This window comes from Euprymna scolopes, chromosome 3 (assembly GCF_053919585.1).
Source record: "Euprymna scolopes isolate OS-2025 chromosome 3, ASM5391958v1, whole genome shotgun sequence".
NCBI lineage: Eukaryota > Metazoa > Mollusca > Cephalopoda > Sepiida > Sepiolidae > Euprymna > Euprymna scolopes.
The window spans coordinates 110,083,240-110,104,176 of NC_136484.1; the positions used below are offsets into that span (position 1 = coordinate 110,083,240).

The 20,937-nt window shown below is 35.6% G+C and overlaps 1 protein-coding gene across 1 annotated transcript in view; it reads left to right on the plus strand.

The window, feature by feature from the left end:
• The first annotated feature begins 8,113 nt into the window (after nucleotides 1–8,113).
• LOC145262172 (uncharacterized) overlaps nucleotides 8,114–20,937 on the plus strand; it is a 35,763-nt gene continuing 22,939 nt past the window's right edge. The window contains exons 1-2 of the mRNA XM_080119807.1: nucleotides 8,114–8,911; nucleotides 9,974–13,357. Coding sequence (XP_079975933.1) covers nucleotides 8,114–8,911; nucleotides 9,974–13,357 — 4,182 coding nt within the window. The remainder of the gene's footprint in view (nucleotides 8,912–9,973; nucleotides 13,358–20,937) is intronic.

Consider the following 20,937-nt stretch of genomic DNA (forward strand, 5'->3'; position numbering starts at 1 on the left):
GGCTTTCTGACTTAAATCGAGGCCACTGAGAGGAAGAAGAAGGCCTGTTAACTGAAAAATGTCTGCAGGAAATGTAGGTAAGATTTGTCACACTGTCAGTATTATATGAGGGCCATAAAATATTTTTAAAAAGAAAAAGGAACACAGTTCGATTACTACTTAAACTGAACTTTATTCAATATAAAATATAAGCATTAACTATGTAAAATTAAGTAATTTTAAATTTAATACTGATGAAACTAAATTATGAATTTAGGCAACAAAGAATTAAAAAAAACATTAAGCACAAATGATGACTAATTTTAAGAATGAAAACAAATGATAAAATACAAAAATTGAAGTCAACTACAAACAAACAATAAAAGTTACTAGTGTAGAAATATTTTTTAATTTAATTGAGAGAAAAATAACATGGATTGAATGTTATTTTTTGGAACTTTAGAGATGAGGATTCATAAATTGTATTCGGACTAATGTTCTCATCTAACGTGTTTATTTCACAACGTCTCAGCCGATTTAATTTCCAACCTTCATCAGGTGTACTTTGTCAAACTCGGGAACATTTATCTTCAGCACAGGATCAGTGTAGTATCTGTTCTGATACTACACTTCATTTGTTCTGTTCATCGGTCAGTGGAGGAGAAATCCTTCATGACTGAGACAATTTTAATTTTATTTTTGTTCTTATCCAGAGTGCCCCTTTTTGGGGAGCTAGATTTTCCCACATTAAAAACCGAACTTGTGTGGGGAGGCAAGTAAATAAATTAAAAAAAAATATTTTTGAAAAATATTCACATGTAAAAATTATTTGTTTATAATTCTAAAAAGAAACAATCAAATTTAATATATAATGTTCACTGCTAATTTTATTAATATCAACGTGGTGATTAATTTAATTTTCAAACCGACTTTAGAAAAATATATAGAACTTTAAAATATTTGGAAATACTCAATGAAAAGTTGTATTTATTACTAGACTACTCGTGACCCATTGGGTCAGTATGTTATATTAGCTATGGAATTAATGTATGAGCGTGACACTTGTGACGTAAAGAAAATAGATTTTGTGACATAATAGAAACAATTCTATGAAAGTATATCAAAATAAAAAAAGAATATAGATAGATTTCTATAAGTCGTTCTGTTTATAATTGTTTATTTTTGAAAAATAAAACTTACAGCCATTGAATTATAAGTGGTTTACCATACTTATAGGTAAATGTGCACTGAACAGATACCATAATACTTAAAGTTAAATTCAAATATCTTTTAATTTAAACGCAAAACAAACACACAATTGGGACGCTGAAAACATACACAGTAAAACAATACATTTTAGTGTCGCATTGATTATTTATTTGTAACGCAATTTAAAAAATATATTTTCGGGGTCATTTATTTATATTGATAGTGTAGAAGAAAATGTATGAATGTTTTTTAAGAAAGGTGTATTAAAAATGGAGAATAAATTTTAAAAAAAGGGAAGGCAGTGGGTAAATTGCCGTTATAAAATGTTCTTATGGTTGTCAACGGGTTAAAGTAGATTTATTTGTAAGAAAATTGCGTTAAAATAACTTAAACGTGATACGGTAATGAAGGATATTAAAAAAATGGATAATTTAAACACGAAAAAAAAATTAACGCTGAAAATGTACACAATAAAACAATACGTTTTATTGTCGCGTTGATTATTTAGTATAATATATATCATATGTATGAAACAGGTCGATGATTATACGTATTATTTGTAATCACGTTTTGCGTTTGCTTCCCATGTCTTGAAGTTTTTTATTCAAGAAATTTAAGATATTTGGTTTTCTAAGGACGTCCGTTTGTTCGAACGAAACCGGTCCAGCGATTTGTGTTTATTTGTTTACGCTGTTATGTTTATGTTTATGTATGCATGCACAACAGGAAGTTGTAAACCGGATGTTGGGTTACAACTCCCGTTACAAGGTCATTTGAGTTTTATAATAATATAGATTAAGACAACATTTTGAAAAATATTCTCATGTAAAAATTATTTGTTTACAATTTTAAAAACTAAAACAAAATTAAATTTAATTTTCAATCTTTTCTTTAGACTTATAAGGAAATAAACCATTAAAAATATCAACATAATATTTGCTGTATTAGCAATAAAATTTAATTTATATTAACAATGTTTTTAAACATTATGAAAGTAATTGAATACAGTTTTAATTAAATACACGTTTATTAAAAAATAACATTACTTTACTATATTTGGTTGGAATAAAATTTGGTGTTAATGCACTTACTGATCTGCGCTATTTTTTAAATCGTATTTCCAAGTTTAATTAAAGTTTTATCGTATGTTTTTTTATTCAATTTTAAGGTTAAAGTACAGAATCGGTACAAAACATCCTCCCCTCCCCATGTTAAGAATGGCTTTTTAAATAATAACGTTATTTCAGCACGGATCAATAAGTGCATGAGTACCTAAAATTTTCCCTTGTGGCACATATCCAAATTGAGACTTGCTCCTTCTCTTTAGGAAAAGAAAATATATGTACGTTGGGGCCTTTTGGATAATTTCCCCGGCAATTTTGAACAACGCAAGAATAAACCATGTTGGACAGCAAACTGAAAACTGTAGATGAAACTGCTGCTGATAGGGGCCTTTAGCCTAGACCAGATACCTACAAGTTGATCTAGTAATGACAGCATGCTGTCATGTTCATTGGTCTGTATTTACTCTCGGTAGCCTCGCTTAAATGCACCAAACGTTGATGCTATTGTTTTTTCTTCTTTTCTCTTTGTAAAACTCAACCATGTTCTACAAAGTGTAAAAAAACAAAAAACAATTTTTCTCTACAAAACAACCAAACTAAACACCATAAATATATACACCATTAGATATAAAAAGAACTTGAAGCATAAAACCTTTTGCCAAAATGATTGAATCTAAAATGGGTTGATATGCCATTGAACAAAACAACCAAACTGAACACCGTGAATAAATATTTGAAATTATAAACAAATTGAAGCATAAATGCCCTGGCAATGCTCTCGATGTAATTGTTCCAACTCATGTTTCCTGTGAACGTTAGGCCAAGGAGCTTGAGAGACGTACTCTCAGATAAAGAGTCGTTGGCCATTGCTATAGGTGGTAGAGAAGGTTTCTTGTAATTATTGAATGAAACCAGTTTTGTCTTGGCGGCATTGAACGTGACCATCCATTTTTGTCCCCATTCCACTACTGATTGGAGGTCATCCTCTAGTGTTTCTGCCATTACTTTAGATATATGTTCATTTGTTTTCCTGTTGTGCCTGCTATAGAGTGTGGTGTCATCAGCATATATACCCATCTCAGAGGCAATTTTGTCGGGGAGGTCATTTATGAATATCAGGAACAGCAGAGGTCCAAGGATAGATCCCTGGGGCACTCCCGCATTTATATCATATTGTTTAGATGTACGACCGTCGAGGACAACCTGGATTTTTCTCTTATCTAAGAAGGATTTAATTATCTTAAGTATTCTACCAGTGATACCGTATGATCTAATCTTCCTGAGGAGACCCTCATGCCATACCCTGTCAAAAGCCTTAGATATATCTAGAGCTACCGCTCTGCCCTTTCCCGCTTTGTCCAGTGAATGGTATATGCGTTCAGAGATTACAGTGAGGATGTCTGCCGTGGAACGGGCTTGTCTAAATTCATATTGTTGGTCGGTCAGAAGTTTAGCATCTGTAAGGTGCTGGACTAGAGCATGGTTAATTAAGGTCTCAAATATTTTGGCAAAAAGTGGGAGGAGGCTAATAGGGCGATAATTTAATGGGTCAGTTCTTTCGCCAGAATTCTTGAATACTGGTACCACAGAAGCAGTTTTCCAACAGCCCGGAAAGCAAGATTCATTAAGGCATTTGTTGTAGAGTTTGGAGAGAACTGGAGCTACTTCGGCTGAACACTTTTTTAATAGCACAGCTGGGATGAGGTCGGGTCCACATGCTTTTGAAGTGTCAAGGTTTTTTATGATAGCATGCACCTGAGCAGGGGTGATTATTAGATCGTCTAGCGTGGCATCTGTCCGCATAGGAAATTGAGGTAGGGGGTGGTTTAGAGGGTTCAGTGTGGAGTTTGAGGCAAACCGACTGGCAAGCATGTTAGCCTTCTCGGTTGCTGAGCAAAGAACCTCGTGATTGTTGGGTTAGTGGGGGAATTGTTGATTGCCCATTATTTACTATATGCTGATTTGTCTTTATCCACTACTCCCTTATGTCGACCTATTTCTTACTTTGACACTTAATGTTTTCACCTCTCTCCCATTTCTTATAGTAATGTAATGTAATCATGCTGACCCCTTAGTTCTTCTTCCGTCTTTCTGTTTTTTCTTCCTTTTCTTTTTTCCCTTCCTTTTTATCTCTGTCTACTCTTTCCATTTATCCTGTTAAGTCTTGATGTTCTCTTCCCCTTATCACCTATTTTGAGCCTAAAATGTCACTTGATATCAGCCTTCCCACTTAAATTTTAGTGTGTTAATATTTTATTTTTATAAATAAAAAAATATATTTCACTTCTTCAAATTTTTAAACAAGATGCCTTCGGTGACAAATAAACGTTATTTTATGTCACCTGACGAGTGACTTTTTGGTTTCTTGCAAACCAATTTGTCCAGAAACATTAGCATGTTCAATGTAGTTACTATGTAATATTTGTCTATATAAATAAAAATATTATATTTTGCTCTTTGTTTATTGAGCACTCTTAATAACCATGAAATTTATCTCCTGAACACCTTTAACTTTGTGTGTGTGTGTATATATATATATATATATATATATATATATATATATATATATATGCATTTTATTTTTTATTACCGTATCTTTCTGTTAAGTTACATTAGTGTTTCAGCTACCCGGCCATTTTTTTTACAGTAAAAGTCTGAGGAAGCTACAGACGGCCAAAAAAACGGCCGGGTAGCTGAAACATCTGTAGCTTCCTCAGACTTTTACAGTAAAAGTCTGAGGAAGCTACAGACGGCCAAAAAAACGGGTGGGTAGCTGAAACAATAATGTAACTTAACAGAAAGATGCGGTAATAAAAAATAAAACGCATATTTGCTCTACAACAGTATTGAGCATTTTCTTCAATTTTTATTAATTACCATTTCCACTAAATATATATATATATATATATATATATATATATATATATATGAGAGAAATAGATATTTAAAGGTTTGAGTATTGATCTTTATTCTGCCTTGGAAATGGATTCCCATAAGAATCAATCAGAACTCTATAAAAAGAATTTTGTTTTTATATTACACTGGCAGGTCACCCGGCGTAGCCCGGTCATAAAATATGCATAAATATGATATTTAATGTTTGTAGATTTTGCATTTATTATTATTCAAGCCAATCTTCTACTGATTGTCATATTGTATCCAATATAGTTATTAAAAAAAAAAAAAAAAAATGGAAAGAAACTGAGACGTGCATGTTTGTATTATGTTTTTCCTAAACAGTTTGCTTGTAAGTATAAAAAAAACAAACTTGAGCTGAGATCGAAACCGAAACCTAAAGACAGTGAGTAAAGTATAATAACCATTAGGCCAGCTTGACACGATCTTTACAAAGTGTTTTTAAACCTACTTATTCTTAACATAAGGAAGCTGTGAATGATTTGCGCATGTGCAGTCATGAAGCAGTTGACAAACAAATAAAAATCCAATTACCCCTCCCCCAGTACCAATTTTTCAGTTTTGACCCATTAGTAGCCCTTTTTTCTAGATGAAAACCAATTAAAGTTTTCCACATGTCTGAATACCCTATATACCAAATTTCAAGCCTGTAAATCAAAAATGTTGAGTATATAGGTTGAGTATTTTCCTCACACACACACACATTCTTGCTTTCATGTGTAGAGATATAGGTATATCACGCATCATATTTGGACACACGTGCATATTTATCCAGACAAAGGACTTTCTGCTTTGAAAGTGGCTCACACCAAAATAGTGTGTAGTCTATACGGAAGACATCAACGAAAATGTAGGTCAACACATAAGAATATCTGAAAACTGATTATTTTCACTGAAATAGAAACTTTTTAATGGAAAGTCAAATGAATGAATTTTTACTAAAAATATGAATTTTTACATGTTTTAAACGTTATGGAGAGAAAGGAAATGTGCATTTGTTCAAAAATAATAAATTAAATTTGATAATAAACATGACTCTATTAGATGATATTGCTGAAAAAAAATCATTTTGTTATAGGCTACATTTAGTTTAGTGTAGTTAGGTCACTTTCGTAGCAGTAAGTTATTTGTCTGGGTAAATATGTGCTTGTATTCACATATCTTGGATATTTAAAAAAATATTTAACCAAAATGCAGAATATATATGCATATTCAAAATCTGTGTATATATGTGTGCATTTCTGCATCTATTTGCCCGTGTACCTACGTATATTGCATGTATGTTTGTGCGCATCTTTGTGCAAATTTGATAAGAGAAAGATAACTGCTTAAAGGTTTTAATATTGAACTTCATCTCGCTTTGGAATTTGACTCTCATGAGAATCGATCTGAACTATATAAAAGGATTGTGTTTTTTATATTATCTCTCTCTCTCTCACTCACTTACTCACACACACACACAGTTGTGAGATGATGAAACCAACTGTGGAATAATGTTTTACTAAATCCAAATAAATAAATAAAATATCTTTTGCATTTATTCATCTCACACATATTACCATCCAAACTTTTGTTTAAATCACCAAAACAACATATTGATGATGATGGCAACCTGTCTATAAGACAATGGCATTTTGCATCATCTGATGGATCTATACAGTTCCAAGCTGAAATTAGCTCTCTGATTACAGGCTTGGTTGAATGATAAAGAAACCTAGGTTTCTTCAGTTACCAGGGTTCTTCTCTCAGTGTTGCAGACAAAGTCTGACAGAAAAGCAAGCCAGTATGGTCAGAGCTGGCGCAACGACAGGAGGTCCCAGAAAAGTGTTACAGTGCTTCACTATCCGCCTATCTGGATTCCAAACCGGATTTTTTTTGTCAGGGCTTACTCCCTTAGCCTTTGCTAAGGCATCCACAAAGCAGTGGAGCTATTTGCCCATAGCTGGTATGATACAACATAACATTTTATAATGAAAAACCTGAAGAGAATCATTAGAATACCTAATTTGCATAACTATTTTTAAAAAAGTTTATAATAAATTAATATTTGCTGTTATTCATTAGGCATTTCATTGTCCTATTTTTCCTATATGCATGTAATATTTTTTTACTATAATTGCTAATTAAACTGATTTATTTAATAAAAAGGATGAATTATGAAAACTGTTCTTAAAATGTTTGTGAACTTATAGAGGCAGCCATTTAAATTAACATCACTGACTAGAATATTGGAATTATTACGGAGTCACTAGTGTGGTGCCCTGTGATTGGATGAAAAACAACCAATCGCGGGCTGCCATTCTAGTTTCCTCCCCGACCCCTATTTGCGCGGCCCCTTCGAACTTTCGGCCTCTTTTGCGGTTGGGACCTGATTGCGAGTACATCCATTTCGCCAGCTCTCCGCCACCAGAAATACGGGACGCACATGGAGTCCAAGCCGTAATAGCAGCACAGACCAACAAGGCCGCACCTTTTCTCTTTCATACCAACTAAGGACACAGGAAAGATTTAATTGATAAACGGACACATCACATCTGTGAGATAAGTTTCCCGCAAACCCAATTGTTTGCAACACCTTTATTTTCCTTTTTGTAAATACAGTTTTTTTATAACATTTAACTCTGTGTTTGTTTTTCCTTTCTTCTTGACGTCGTCACATTACTTTGTTACCTCAAACGTTTGGGAAATCCCAATAATTTGCAAACAATTGAAACTAGCCTTTTACGCTAGAGACTAAAAATAACACGTGGAATAATTTAACACGAAATAGATTTGTGTAAATTCAATTCAACCGTGACGTCGCTTGAGGAGGGGAATACAAGCCTATGCTATTTTGGTGTTACTACTGGATCTGTAGAGGTTAATTTCGTCCGTCCCCCCTTTTTTTCTTTCTTTCCTTCCGTTTCCTTCCTTTATTTTGCTTGTAGATATTTGCTCTCAGCAGTATGAATGATTTTAAACAGATAAAGGGCGTTAGAGCCTTGATTTTTAATAGAGATTCCTTTAAAAGGAAAATAACTTCGGCCGTTGATTTAATGTCAGCAGAAGTGTCGCTCAATAACATTTGTTTTAAAAGGCAAGAAATTCTTATTAACAAATGGTTGACGGAGGTCGACGTAATTAATAATAGAATAAGTGAAGCCTGTGAAAAGGCCGATATCAATTTAGAAGATAGCGGTATGTTGGAAGACGAAAAGTTACAGGCGGAGTTCGTTTACAACATATTCAAAAGGCTCACTGAACTGGAAGAGAATATTTCTCCTTCCAATAAAGAATCGGTCCTAGTACAAAATCCACAAATGCCACTCGCAGCCGCGTGCGTTTCAGCCCCACGGTTGCAGTGTGCTAAATTTAGTGGCATAAGAGCTGGTAAATTTGAATTTAAAAATCTCCTAGCTCAATTTGAGAATTGTGTGGACGCCGTACATTCAAAAAAAGCCAAACTATCACTTTTAAAAAGTTTTTTGACAGGTTACGCGTCTCAGTTAGTGTCTCACCTCTCGTTAGAAGATGAAAACTTTGAAGTGGCCATCAATTTATTGAGAAAGGAGTTTTTGGATATTCCTCTCATTATCGATGAAATTTTTAAACAACTGCTGGGTAATACTCCTAAATATGACCCAGAGTTTGCTAACATAAAAAGTTTTTTGTCAGAAATAAAGGCTGACCTAGCTGAACTAAAGACTTCGTATGGTCTGGATTTTTTTGAAGAAAACACTCCTGGCTACGAACTGATTAGCCATGTAATTTTTTCGAAATTACCCCCAACTCTTCAAAAAGAGATAATAAGAAAAGTTGATAGTAACTATCCAAAAATTAATCAGATCTTTGATAGTTATAATGAGGTCATAAAAACCTTGATAAAAACCAGTTTTAAAAAAACTCCAAATTCCCACCAAGACAATTTCAAATCTAGGGAAGGAAATTATAATAAAAATAATAATGTAAGGAAGGGTGTCCCAACGTTTGAAAACTTTGCTATAAAATCTAGCAAAGTTACTAAGCATTGCAGATTTTGCAGCGTCAATGGACACACTATGAACCATTGTCCAAAATATTTCTCCCTTGAGTCGAGACGTTCTAGGTGTAGAGAAATGGGCTTATGCCTCCTTTGTACAAGTGCCAATCATAGAACAGAAGACTGCTATGGCAAAGGAAATAAATTACCTCGGAGATGTGCACATTGTAAATCCCGAGGCCACGTTACCCCACTTTGTAATGAAACAGATAAGGGTGGAAACAGTCCAACTGCTTCCACGCACGTGTGTGCTAACACTAGCATGCAGGAACAACCCTACATTTTGCCGATAGTAGCAATTACTGTTTTTAAAGGAAAACAAAAATATAGATTTAACTGCCTCTTTGATACAGGCAGTCAAAGAACCTATTTCTCCAGGAATGTTATTGAAAGATTAGGGTGTTATAAATCTCTCCTCACTCCAGTTGAATACGAGGTAAAAACCTTTTTAGGGTCGCAAACAAAAAAATTGAACCAACTTGTAGTGGGGATAGAGGTAACTAAGGGTAGTTCCTTGTCTCTACCAGTTCTTATCGATGATGAATTCGATATGAACTTAAGATTTGATAATTTTAAGTCTGTAAAGAAAAATTTAATTAATTTAAATTATACCCTGGCCTTTTTGCACAAAAAAAATGACATTCGTGTACATGGCCTTTTAGGCATTGATGTGATTCAATTCATGAAGAACATCAAAATGATAGACTGCATGCAGGGCTCTGCATGGGAGTTTCCTGCAGGCATTTCCCCGTTTGGCAATTGCCAACATTTTTTGTATGATAAACAGTGTAATCCTAAGAAGATTAAGAATAAGGATCTCCACAATTATCATGCCATAGTCTCCAAATACTCTACGTGCTCAGACATTAGGGTAAATTTTGTAATGAACCCGATAAAGAGCTACCCTGATCCCCTTGCTGAAATATTTGATGAGAGTCAAGTAGAAAGAAATTTAGAGAAAATGTTTGATGTAGATTCTCTAGGTATATCATCGGAAGACGAGGCTACTTGTAATTATGACAAGAGTAAAATTATGGAATTTGAAAATTCCATTGAATTTAAAAATAATGCGTATCATGTGAAACTCCCCTGGCATGATGACAAAATCAAGTCTGTACCTTCCAATCACAGAATTGCACTTTCAGTGCTAAACAGAGTAGTAAACAAGCTCGAGCAACAAAAATTACTCGATGACTATGCTGAAATATTTCATCAACAGGAGCAGGAGGGTATCAGCGAACGTTTTGAGGTAGCTCCTGAGAATTTTTCAAAATACATTTGGATACCACATAGGCCTGTTTTCAAGATGGATGAACAGTCTACTACTAAGATTAGACCTGTCTTTAACTGCTCTCTGAAGACTAATGGTAAATATTCTTTAAATGAAGCAGCTTATCCTAGCATAAATTTAATGGGAGATATGCTGGAATTACTATTATTATTTAGATCTAACAAATATGTGATGTTAGCAGACATTCGTAAGGCTTTCCTTATGATCAAACTCGGATCTCTCGAAGACCGTAACAGGTTTTGTTTTTTTATGAAAGAAGGCAATAGACTGATTTGTTTTAGATATACCACTATTATTTTTGGGTTTAACGCCAGTCCCTTCATTTTGAATTTCATAATAAAGCACCATGCCCGAATGTTCCCTGCTGATGACTGCTCTGACATGTTGAAGAAAAATTTCTATGTGGATAACCTGATTAAAACAAGTAACTCTGTTGAAATGTTATCAAACCTCTATACAACGGCCAATCATCGTATGGAAAGAGGTCATTTTAATCTTAGATCATGGAATACGAATTGTGAGGAACTTAAAACCTTAATGATAAAAGATCAGAAACTCGTAGAACATGGCTGTGAATTGGAGAAAGTTTTAGGCTACAGGTATTCCACATTAGAGGATACACTTCAAATTTCTAGGTCATCTATTGATCAGCAAGTTACCACTAAAAGAGGTATTTTAACTCAAACTGCAAGGGTTTTCGACCCACTATCTCTGTGTCTACCTGTTACTATCAGAGGCAAAATGCTCTTGAGAGATTTGTGGTCGCAGAAATTAGACTGGGATGATGTTGTACCCGAGGAATACCAGGCTTTATGGTCTGCTTTATCACGGGACCTTTCCAAGCTGGATTCACTGCAGTTCCCTAGATTTGTAATCAGTGAAGCCAACCCAGCCGATTTTTTTATATTTTGTGATGCCTCTAAAGGGGCATATGGGTTTGCAGTTTATAGTGCACAAAATGGCAAGTCCCATTTGTTATTTTCCAAAGCTAAGGTGGCTCCTATGAAGCCCAAAAGTTTACCTACGCTGGAATTGTTGGCTGTGTTTTTAGCCATCAAGTGCTTATTACCTTTGTTGAAAGCCTACTCCCAAATTGAGATCAGAGATATCGTTATATCTGTTGATGCACAGGTTGTGCTGTCATGGCTTTTGTCTGACAACATCAAAACTAAAAACCTGTTTGTAAGAAACAGACTAAAAGACATCCAACAAATGACTGAGGAACTAAAAGAAAAAAGATCGTTAACTGTAAAATTCAGATACGTTCCTACAGATCAAAATCCTGCCGACTTGCTCACAAGAGGAGTAACCTTTGAAAAATTTCAGCAGAATTTAAGCCGCTGGACTTCGGGTCCTGAATGGCTTAGTAAAAGTCCCATAGAATGGCCATCAAGTGAACTTCAGTGCCTAAGCTTAAAGAATAAATCTATTATACAGCCTACGTCATTAAATTACACTGTAGTTAATGTTGAGCCTCAACCGGTGATACCCTTTGGTAGATACTCAGATCTCAATAGATTACTTAACGTTACTACCAACATATTTAAGGTTAGAAATAAAATCAAACATGTAGACCTAGATCCCAGCAACTGTGCTAAAATTTATTTACTTAAGGTAATGCAACAACAAAGCTTTCCTACAGAATTTGCTTACCTGCAATCGCCTCAAGGTAAAGAAGTACCTGAATCAGTAAAAAATTTAAATTTATTCTTAGATGAAAGTGGAATCATCAGAACTAAAGGTAGAATAGGTAAAGTCACTACTTATGATTATGAAGTTATCAATCCTGTCTTATTGGCTAAGGATCATGATCTAACTGAACTTATCATCGTAGAATACCACAAAAGATGTAAACATCTGGGAATTCAATCAATCCTAACTAAAATCCGCCTTTCAGGGTTTTGGATACCCAAGGCAAGACAAGCCGTCAAAAAAGTACTTTCAAAGTGCATCTTGTGCAAAAAATTTAATAGCCTTGCGTTTAAGTATCCTAAGGTTACAAATCTTCCCAAACATCGTGTGAATCTCATTAAACCATTTTTACACACTGGGATTGACTATACGGGACATGTTTGGGTGAAAGGTGATGAAGGTGTAAGTAAAATGTATATGCTTATATTTACTTGCCTAAACATTAGAGCAGTACACATAGAATTAGTTAAAGATATGAGCACTCACTCGTTTATCCTGGCTCTGATCAGATTTACAAATATGCATGGAATCCCATCTCATATTTACAGCGATAATGCCAGATCCTTTATAGCTGGTTGTAACCTTATAGAGGAAGTTTTTGCCTCCTCTGAATTTAATGAACACTTCCAAATGTATAATATTAAGCATATCAGAATACCTTTATATGCTGCTTGGGTGGGGAGCACATGGGAACGTATGATCAGAACCATTAAATCTTGTTTGTATAAAACAATTGGGCGATCTCGAATTAAATATTTTGATCTCCTTACTATAATTTCGGATATTCAAAATGCCATAAATCAAAGACCTCTCACTTACAGGTGTTCTTCGGATTCAGACCTCGAAATAATAACCCCCAACTGTTTTCTTCGTCCTAATGCCAATTTAGGACTTGTACTAAAATTAGATGACCAGAATGTTTGGAAATCTGGCCCTCCTTCAAGATTAAATGTAGTAAAATCCATTGAAGCACGGGATTCTATGCTAACTAGATTCCGTGAGCTTTGGTATCAAGACTATTTGTTGAGTTTGAGGGAGCAATGTAAAGATTTGCACGAGGTCAATTTTCACAATCGTATCAAGGTTGATGATGTGGTTCTTGTTAAAAATCCTGCCAAGGCTAGACCATTTTGGTTGCTGGGAAGAGTTTTGGAATTAATTGTTGGTGACGACAAAAAAATTCGTTCTGTAAAAGTTAAAAGAGGTGACGGGTCGGTTCAGGTCCATTCTATCAAGCTCCTGTATCCTCTGGAATTATCTTTAACTCACGCACACCATCCTGGAATTGTTCCAGACTCCAAGGGAGTAGTTGATGCTGCAAATTCAAAATCTCCTAATGATGTACCAAATACTAATAGCTCATCTGTTCCAATGAAACAACGTCCTAAAAGGACTAAAAATTTAAAAAGTAGTAAAAACTCTCTTAATAACCCCTATATATACTATTAAATTCAGTTTATCTAGAACAATCTTCACATACCTTAGCTTATAGGTACTTATTGTAAAAAAGAAGAAAAAATAATAACTGTTAATGATATCCTACCTTATTATTGAAGGGATGAAATCTCTATAGTCCTATTGGTGCACCAAAATGAGAATTCTTTACATACAAAATAAATCACTACACTCACTTCTTTCAAACCTTTAAGCTCTTTGTGAATACAATCTTCACCTCTTCTATATTCTAGTATGTTTGCCTTCAAAAAATCAATTTTCCTAAGAACCTTATTATTGGCTATGTTTGCCTTTAAAAAAAAAAAAAAAAATCAATTTTCCTGTGAACTTTATTATTGGCTATGTTTGCCTTCAAAAAATCAATTTTCCTGTGAACCTTATTAATGGCTATGTTTGCCTAAAAAAAAAATCTTTTTCCTGTGAACTTTATTATTGGCTATGTTTGCCTTCAAAGAAAAAAAAAATCATTGGCTATGTTTGCCTTAAAAAAAATCTATTTTTCCTGTGGACTTTATTATTGGTTATGTTTGCCTTCAAGAAAAAAAATCTATTTTTCCTGTGGACCTTATTATTGGCTATGTTTGCCTTAAAAAAAAAAATCAATTTTCCTGTGAACTTTATTATTGGCTATGTTTGCCTTCAAGAAAAAAAAATCAATTTTCCTGTGAACTTTATTATTGGCTATGTTTGCCTTCCAAAAAAAATCTATTTTTCCTGTGGACTTTATTATTGGCTATGTTTGACTTCAAAAGAAAAAAAAATCGATTTTCCTATGAACCTTTTTATTGGCTATGGTTGCCTTCAAGAAAAAAAATCAATTTTTCTATGAACTTTATTATTGGCTATGTTTGCCTTAAAAAAAAAAAATCAATTTTCCTATGAACTTTACTATGGGCCGTATTTGCCTTCAAAGGGAGGCAAATCCAAGTTTCTGCGACCTTTCATTATGGGATAGTTTGCCTTACAATAAGCCTGCTATGAACCTCCAGCTTAAAAGCATAAGGACCTGTAACTGCAGAGAATTATGTTGCAATGATTTCATATTGCAATTTTGTTTTGGGGGAGAATATTGGAATTATTACGGAGTCACTAGTGTGGTGCCCTGTGATTGGATGAAAAACAACCAATCGCGGGCTGCCATTCTAGTTTCCTCCCCGACCCCTATTTGCGCGGCCCCTTCGAACTTTCGGCCTCTTTTGCGGTTGGGACCTGATTGCGAGTACATCCATTTCGCCAGCTCTCCGCCACCAGAAATACGGGACGCACATGGAGTCCAAGCCGTAATAGCAGCACAGACCAACAAGGCCGCACCTTTTCTCTTTCATACCAACTAAGGACACAGGAAAGATTTAATTGATAAATGGACACATCACATCTGTGAGATAAGTTTCCCGCAAACCCAATTGTTTGCAACACCTTTATTTTCCTTTTTGTAAATACAGTTTTTTTATAACATTTAACTCTGTGTTTGTTTTTCCTTTCTTCTTGACGTCGTCACATTACTTTGTTACCTCAAACGTTTGGGAAATCCCAATAAGAAAGAATGATTCCATAGAGAGAAGAAAGAGTAATTGCTCCTCTCTCATTCATTCACACACACACACACACACACACACACACACACACACACACAATATTTATTTCTTCATTCTCTCCATTGCTTTGTGGTTTTACTCAAAGATGAATAAATTTATATCAAAATAATCAAAATTTGACTATTTTTTGATTGATGTGAATAAAAGTGAATGTTTTTTCTTGTGTTTACATAAAACTTTTGAAAGTAAATGTCTATTATTTAATTTATTTATTTATTCACTTGCAGTAATATATATATATATATATATATATATATTATGTGTGTGTGTGTTGGGGCGATTAATCAGAATTGGAAGATTTGGGGGGTATTGGAATCAGAAAAATTGGTGCCTATTTTTCGATGCCAAAACAATTCTTTTAATTGTCCTTTTATTTGATTTTGCTTAAAGTAAAATCTTCCATTGCTGTTAATAATGATAAAATAATAAATATTTATTGATTTTAAAATACCAGCAAAGCTAAAATCGATAGATCATCCTCCACAATTGTATTTTGACGTTTAGGAAAATATCTGCATATTTAACAAGTGTTTTTACGAAAATCGGAGGGTATAACAATCTTATAGTTAAATAATTAGAGATTTATAAAGAATCGGCATCAGAATCAGTAACTGTATCGGAATCGGGAATTCAACACAGAATCTGTAATTGTATCGGAATCAGGAAAAATATTGGAATCATTCCATCATTAATATATATATAAATGTTGAGATGACAAAATCAGAACCTTTTGGGATATCTGTACCAGAATCAAAAAATTTGTACCTATTTTTCGATGCCAAAAACAATTTGTTTAATCATTTTTTTTTTTTTTTTTTGTTTGATTTTGGTTTAAAAATCTTCCACTGCTAGTAGTAATAATATTTATTGATTTTAAACTTCCAGTAAAACTAAAATCTATATATCACGACCTCCCTCCCCTCACAAGTATGTTATGTTTGAGAAAATATATGCGCATTTAAGATGTGTTTTTATGTTAATCAGGACAAAATGACTATTTGATAGTTAAATATTTAGAGATTTATAAAGAATCAGAATCGGTAATTCTATTGGAATCATCCCATAACTAATATATGTGTATGTATTCAATCATGAACTATATATGTGTGTGTGTGTGTGTGTGTGTGTGTGTGTGTGTGTGTGTGTGTGTGTGTGGAGACAAAAACTTCCATCCATCAGCTCCCCAGGTTACTGATAAAAGGGCAGCCTTTAGATATAAAGGTCAGCTGCAAGCATCCAATAAGCAGTGCCTGACAAAATAATGGGTTATCTTTTGACAATGTATAGTACCCAGAAGCCACCTTGCCAGAAATAAAGTCAAGACTTTGCATCTAAATCCATGATGTGCTCTCCAATACCTGGTGGCTAGTTATGGCCTGACCTCTGTGGCTGAAGTATTTTTATGGCCTGACCTCTGTGGCTGAAGTATTTTTCAACAAGTCAGTGTTTCTGTGAGAAGAACACTCAAAGAGATCTATGGCCGATACAGTTACCAGTTATCTTAGATCCTTACTGTAGATTCTCAGAGGGTAATATATGTGCAATACCAGTCATTGAGATCTTTTTCTATTTTTTTGTACTTGAGTCACCACTTATCAAGGCCCAAAGGCCACTCAAGGATAAGGCTTAATTAATGTAAAGTGGTAGTGTAGTAATTGTTAATGTAAACAAATTCAGTAGAATTTGTTTACATTGGATTTGAAAGCTACCATGTTGTATTCAACTGAGAAGCAGACCCACGGAACAGTGTTTCACAAGTGGGCAGTTCTGGGAAAGAAGCTTTCTTTATGGAATCTCCATTTAGATTTAAACACAGAGAGTGGGAGAAATCGTTTATAGTGCTTGTAGCTAATCTAGTGTTTTTTGTAAAAGTTTGGCAGTGGGTAGGGGTCATTGATTGGAGTTTAGTCAAGCACTTGCCATGAAAATAATGATTGAGCAGAGGCAGACTTCTGTGGGAAAGAAGTTGCAGGGAAGAGAAAATAGCATCAACTACTAGGTTTCAAAGCCAGTTTTGAACCCTATCAAGGCTTGATAGGGTGCTCCTGCTCAGATGTGACAACAGTATTCCATTTTAGGGTATACCTGGCTCTTATACAGATAGAGGATCGCATTGGTAGTGAGATACTTACTGGAGCAGTAGAGTGATCCAATCATCTTTCCAGCGATCTTGGAAACTGATTTGATGTATGTGTTCCATTTCAGATAAGGAGTGAAGGTCAGTTCCAGAAGCTTGTCAAAACATGGAGTTGGAAGTATACAGTCATAAATCTGCGCACAGACAACTTGGAGCTTATTATAACATCATTAGACAAGTACTAGTTTCATTGGAGATTTGTAACCAAGCCGCCCTTGGGGTGCAGCACTCTCATCCAAGTCATGGAAGAGGTCTAGAAAAGGTAACCTAAAATTTCTCTTTTCTTCCTATCAACTGGTTAGCTATCTGCAGCTGACAGTTGTTCATTAATGCAGGGGAAAACAAAAAATGAGATTTATGCTAAAAAGAAAACTAAATTAAGTATTGCTACCTCAGACATGAGGACACTTTTTGATCAGACAACTCTGAGCAGAGAACAGCTATTGTTACCAGAGAACTGGCTAGATACATGTATAACATGCCTGTACTGCACCATCCACACTGGGTTTCTCTAACCTCATCGAGCTGCACTCGATATGACAGGTGCTCTTTCAATCGTACGTTGTCCCGTCAGAAGTTGGCCTACTGATCGTTTCACATATGTTTCCATGGTGAGGCGCTTCGCCTCTCAACCGAATTATCTCCTATCCTGTGTAGTCTCCAGATACATTGATCCCTCCACTGGTCCCTCCACCTTTTTTTTTTACATGGAGGTCACCACTTATCAAGGCCCAGAAGCCACTCGGGGATAAGGGTTATTTTGTGTACAGTAATCAATGGGATGGTGTTGCAGTATTCATTAGTATTGGAGATTTGATAAAGTGTCATTACTTAAGGGGGTGGTTCATCAGGAATTTGTTAACGTTGGACTTGAAGACATCCATGTTGAAGTCAGGAGGGAAACAAGCAATCGGTAGAGAGTTCCACAGGCGTGCAGTTCTAAGAAAGAAGCTTTGTTCATGGAATCTACGTTTGGATTTAGGCACAGATAAAGAGTGGGGAAAATTATTGACAGTAGTTTCAGCTAGACGGGTGTTTATCATGAAAGATTGGCTAGGAGGGACCAGAGATTGCAGCTCAGACGAGCACCTGCCATGGAAATAACGATAAAACAAAGATAGGCTCACAACGTTTCTTCTGTGGGAGACAGGTTGCAGGGAAGAGAAAAGGGCATCCCCCCACTAAGCCACAAAGTCTATTTTGTACTCTGTCAAGGCAGGATAGGCTGTTTTTAGCAGCTCCTACCCAGATGTGGCAGCAGTATTCCATCCTTGGATGTACTTGGCTTTTATATAGATAGAGAATTGCATCATCAGTGAGATATCTTCTGGAGCAGTAGAAGGATGCCACCATTTTTCCAGCGACCTTGGCAACAGACTTGATGTACGTGTTCCATTTCAAATGAAGAGGGTCCTCACCACAAACAAACAGAACTCCGGTTTATAACAATTACAACGATTTATTAAGTTCATTACTTCACAACAGCTATTGTCTAAATTGAGGTGACTGACTGTAGCAGTGAATGACAAGTAAAGTCACAGATTTCCCATTAACACAGGCTAGTTAACATCATAACATCAGGCCCTGAGGGCCGCCAAGTCGGGACCGCTTAACCAGCCCAGCCGTTTAGTCTGCTGGCTACGACTCTACTCATTTTAGAATTCCTTTTTCTGAATCCAACCCTTTTTCCCCGCCTCGCCCTTGGAGAGTAGTTAAAAACATCCTTTCTCTTCCTCTCAGAGCCTCCCCTTGTCTCATCCACTCAACACCTCTCTCTTTCACTCTCTTTCCTGGGAGAGGGGTGGTTGCTCACACTGATATCTATTGGCAGTCCCCTGGGTTTCTTTCGCCCAGCACTGTGTATGGCCCTTATCATCTAATGTCACTTCTAATACAAACATCCTCTTTGACATCTCATGGATAATTCCAAATCTGTCTCCAGTTTTGAGACAATATACCATCTGGTTTGCCTGTTAGAAGCCCACAATGACAGCTCGGCAGTTGACCCCATCCCGTCCGGTCAGCACCCCCCCCTTTCTACAATATGCATCTCGCTGCATGCATTCATGACACCATAGTGTCACACATGTGGATATTGTTGTTCTGTTTGAGACTCGTTTTAGTGCTGAAGATCAACTTACTGAAAAAGGTATAGGATACACTTTCTTCAAGAAAGACACATCCACAAGAGTAAAAATGGAAGGTAGAGTTGGTTTTGTTATTAGGACAAGGGCCACATCCCAGTGAGTGTAGAGAACAAAGTCATTTTTTCTTGTAGTTGCTGAAATTGTTAAGTAGAGGAATAAACAGATTATAGTTGCTCCTCTTAAGCAAGGAATGATGATACCAGAATTAAAGGGCAGTAATCATGATTACCTTAACGTCATCAGTTTGTGTTGATGTGTTCCCTTGTGTGGGGAAATTGGTTACTATAATACTCACCCCTCTAGTTAGCTGGAAGCTAGAAGAAAGAAGCGAAAAATAGAAAAAAAAAACAAGCAGATATATATGTGTACCAATGAAAAGAAAATTTTTATTAAAAAGTGTCAAAGCAAAAAAAAAAAGTTGTGACGTGAAAGGATATCGGACAAAAAGTTTGAAGCTTATGTAACTGTGTGGAAAGGTCACAGGATGCCATTGTGAATCGTAAGTGCGAGTGATTGCGTTCATAGCCTATATTGTTGCTGAGTCTAGGAAGCATGCGCAAGTGGACTGCACAGTTGATTGAGTTTGATCGAAGTTAGTTTGCGTCGGTCGCAAGTGTGTTGAAATTAGTACATACCGTTGCAGTGCAAAGAAGTAGTCCGTCCATAGAAAAGCACAGTGTCGATGTTGTTTAGGTGATCGGTGTAACCAGTGGGTCAGTTAGATTGTGAACGTCCAGGAATGAGTTTTGTAGTGTGCGTTTTTGCAGCTTAACTCATGTTGGCTGGAGTAACTGCTGTCGGTAACATCGTTGTGAGTTCCAGGAGTTTACAGTGCTTGACAAGTGTCTCTGTGATTTTGCTTGTTGCGTTTGTTGCTGGAAAGGGTTGATATGTCATGACATGTTGCGTTTGTTGCTGGAAAGGGTTGATATGTCATAACATGTTGCGTTTGTTGCTGGAAATGGTTGATATGTCATGACATGTTGCATTTGTTGCTGGAAAAGGTTGATATGTCATAACATGTTGCGTTTGTTGCTGGAAAGGGTTGATATGTCATGACATGTTGCGTTTGTTGCTGGAAAGGGTTGATATGTCATGACATGTTGCGTTTGTTGCTGGAAAGGGTTGATATGTCATAACATGTTGCGTTTGTTGCTGGAAAGGGTTGATATGTCATGACATGTTGCGTTTGTTGCTGGAAAAGGTTGATATGTCATAACATGTTGCGTTTGTTGCTGGAAAAGGTTGATATGTCATAACAATGTTGCGTTTGTTGCTGGAAAAGGTTGATATGTCATAACATGTTGCGTTTGTTGCTGGAAAAGGTTGATATGTCATAACATATTACTGAGTTTGACTCTCTTTTAAACATCGATATGAAGTCAAAAACTCTTGTAGAAATGATGTGTTGTGCATGGAATAACTCGAGTCGCG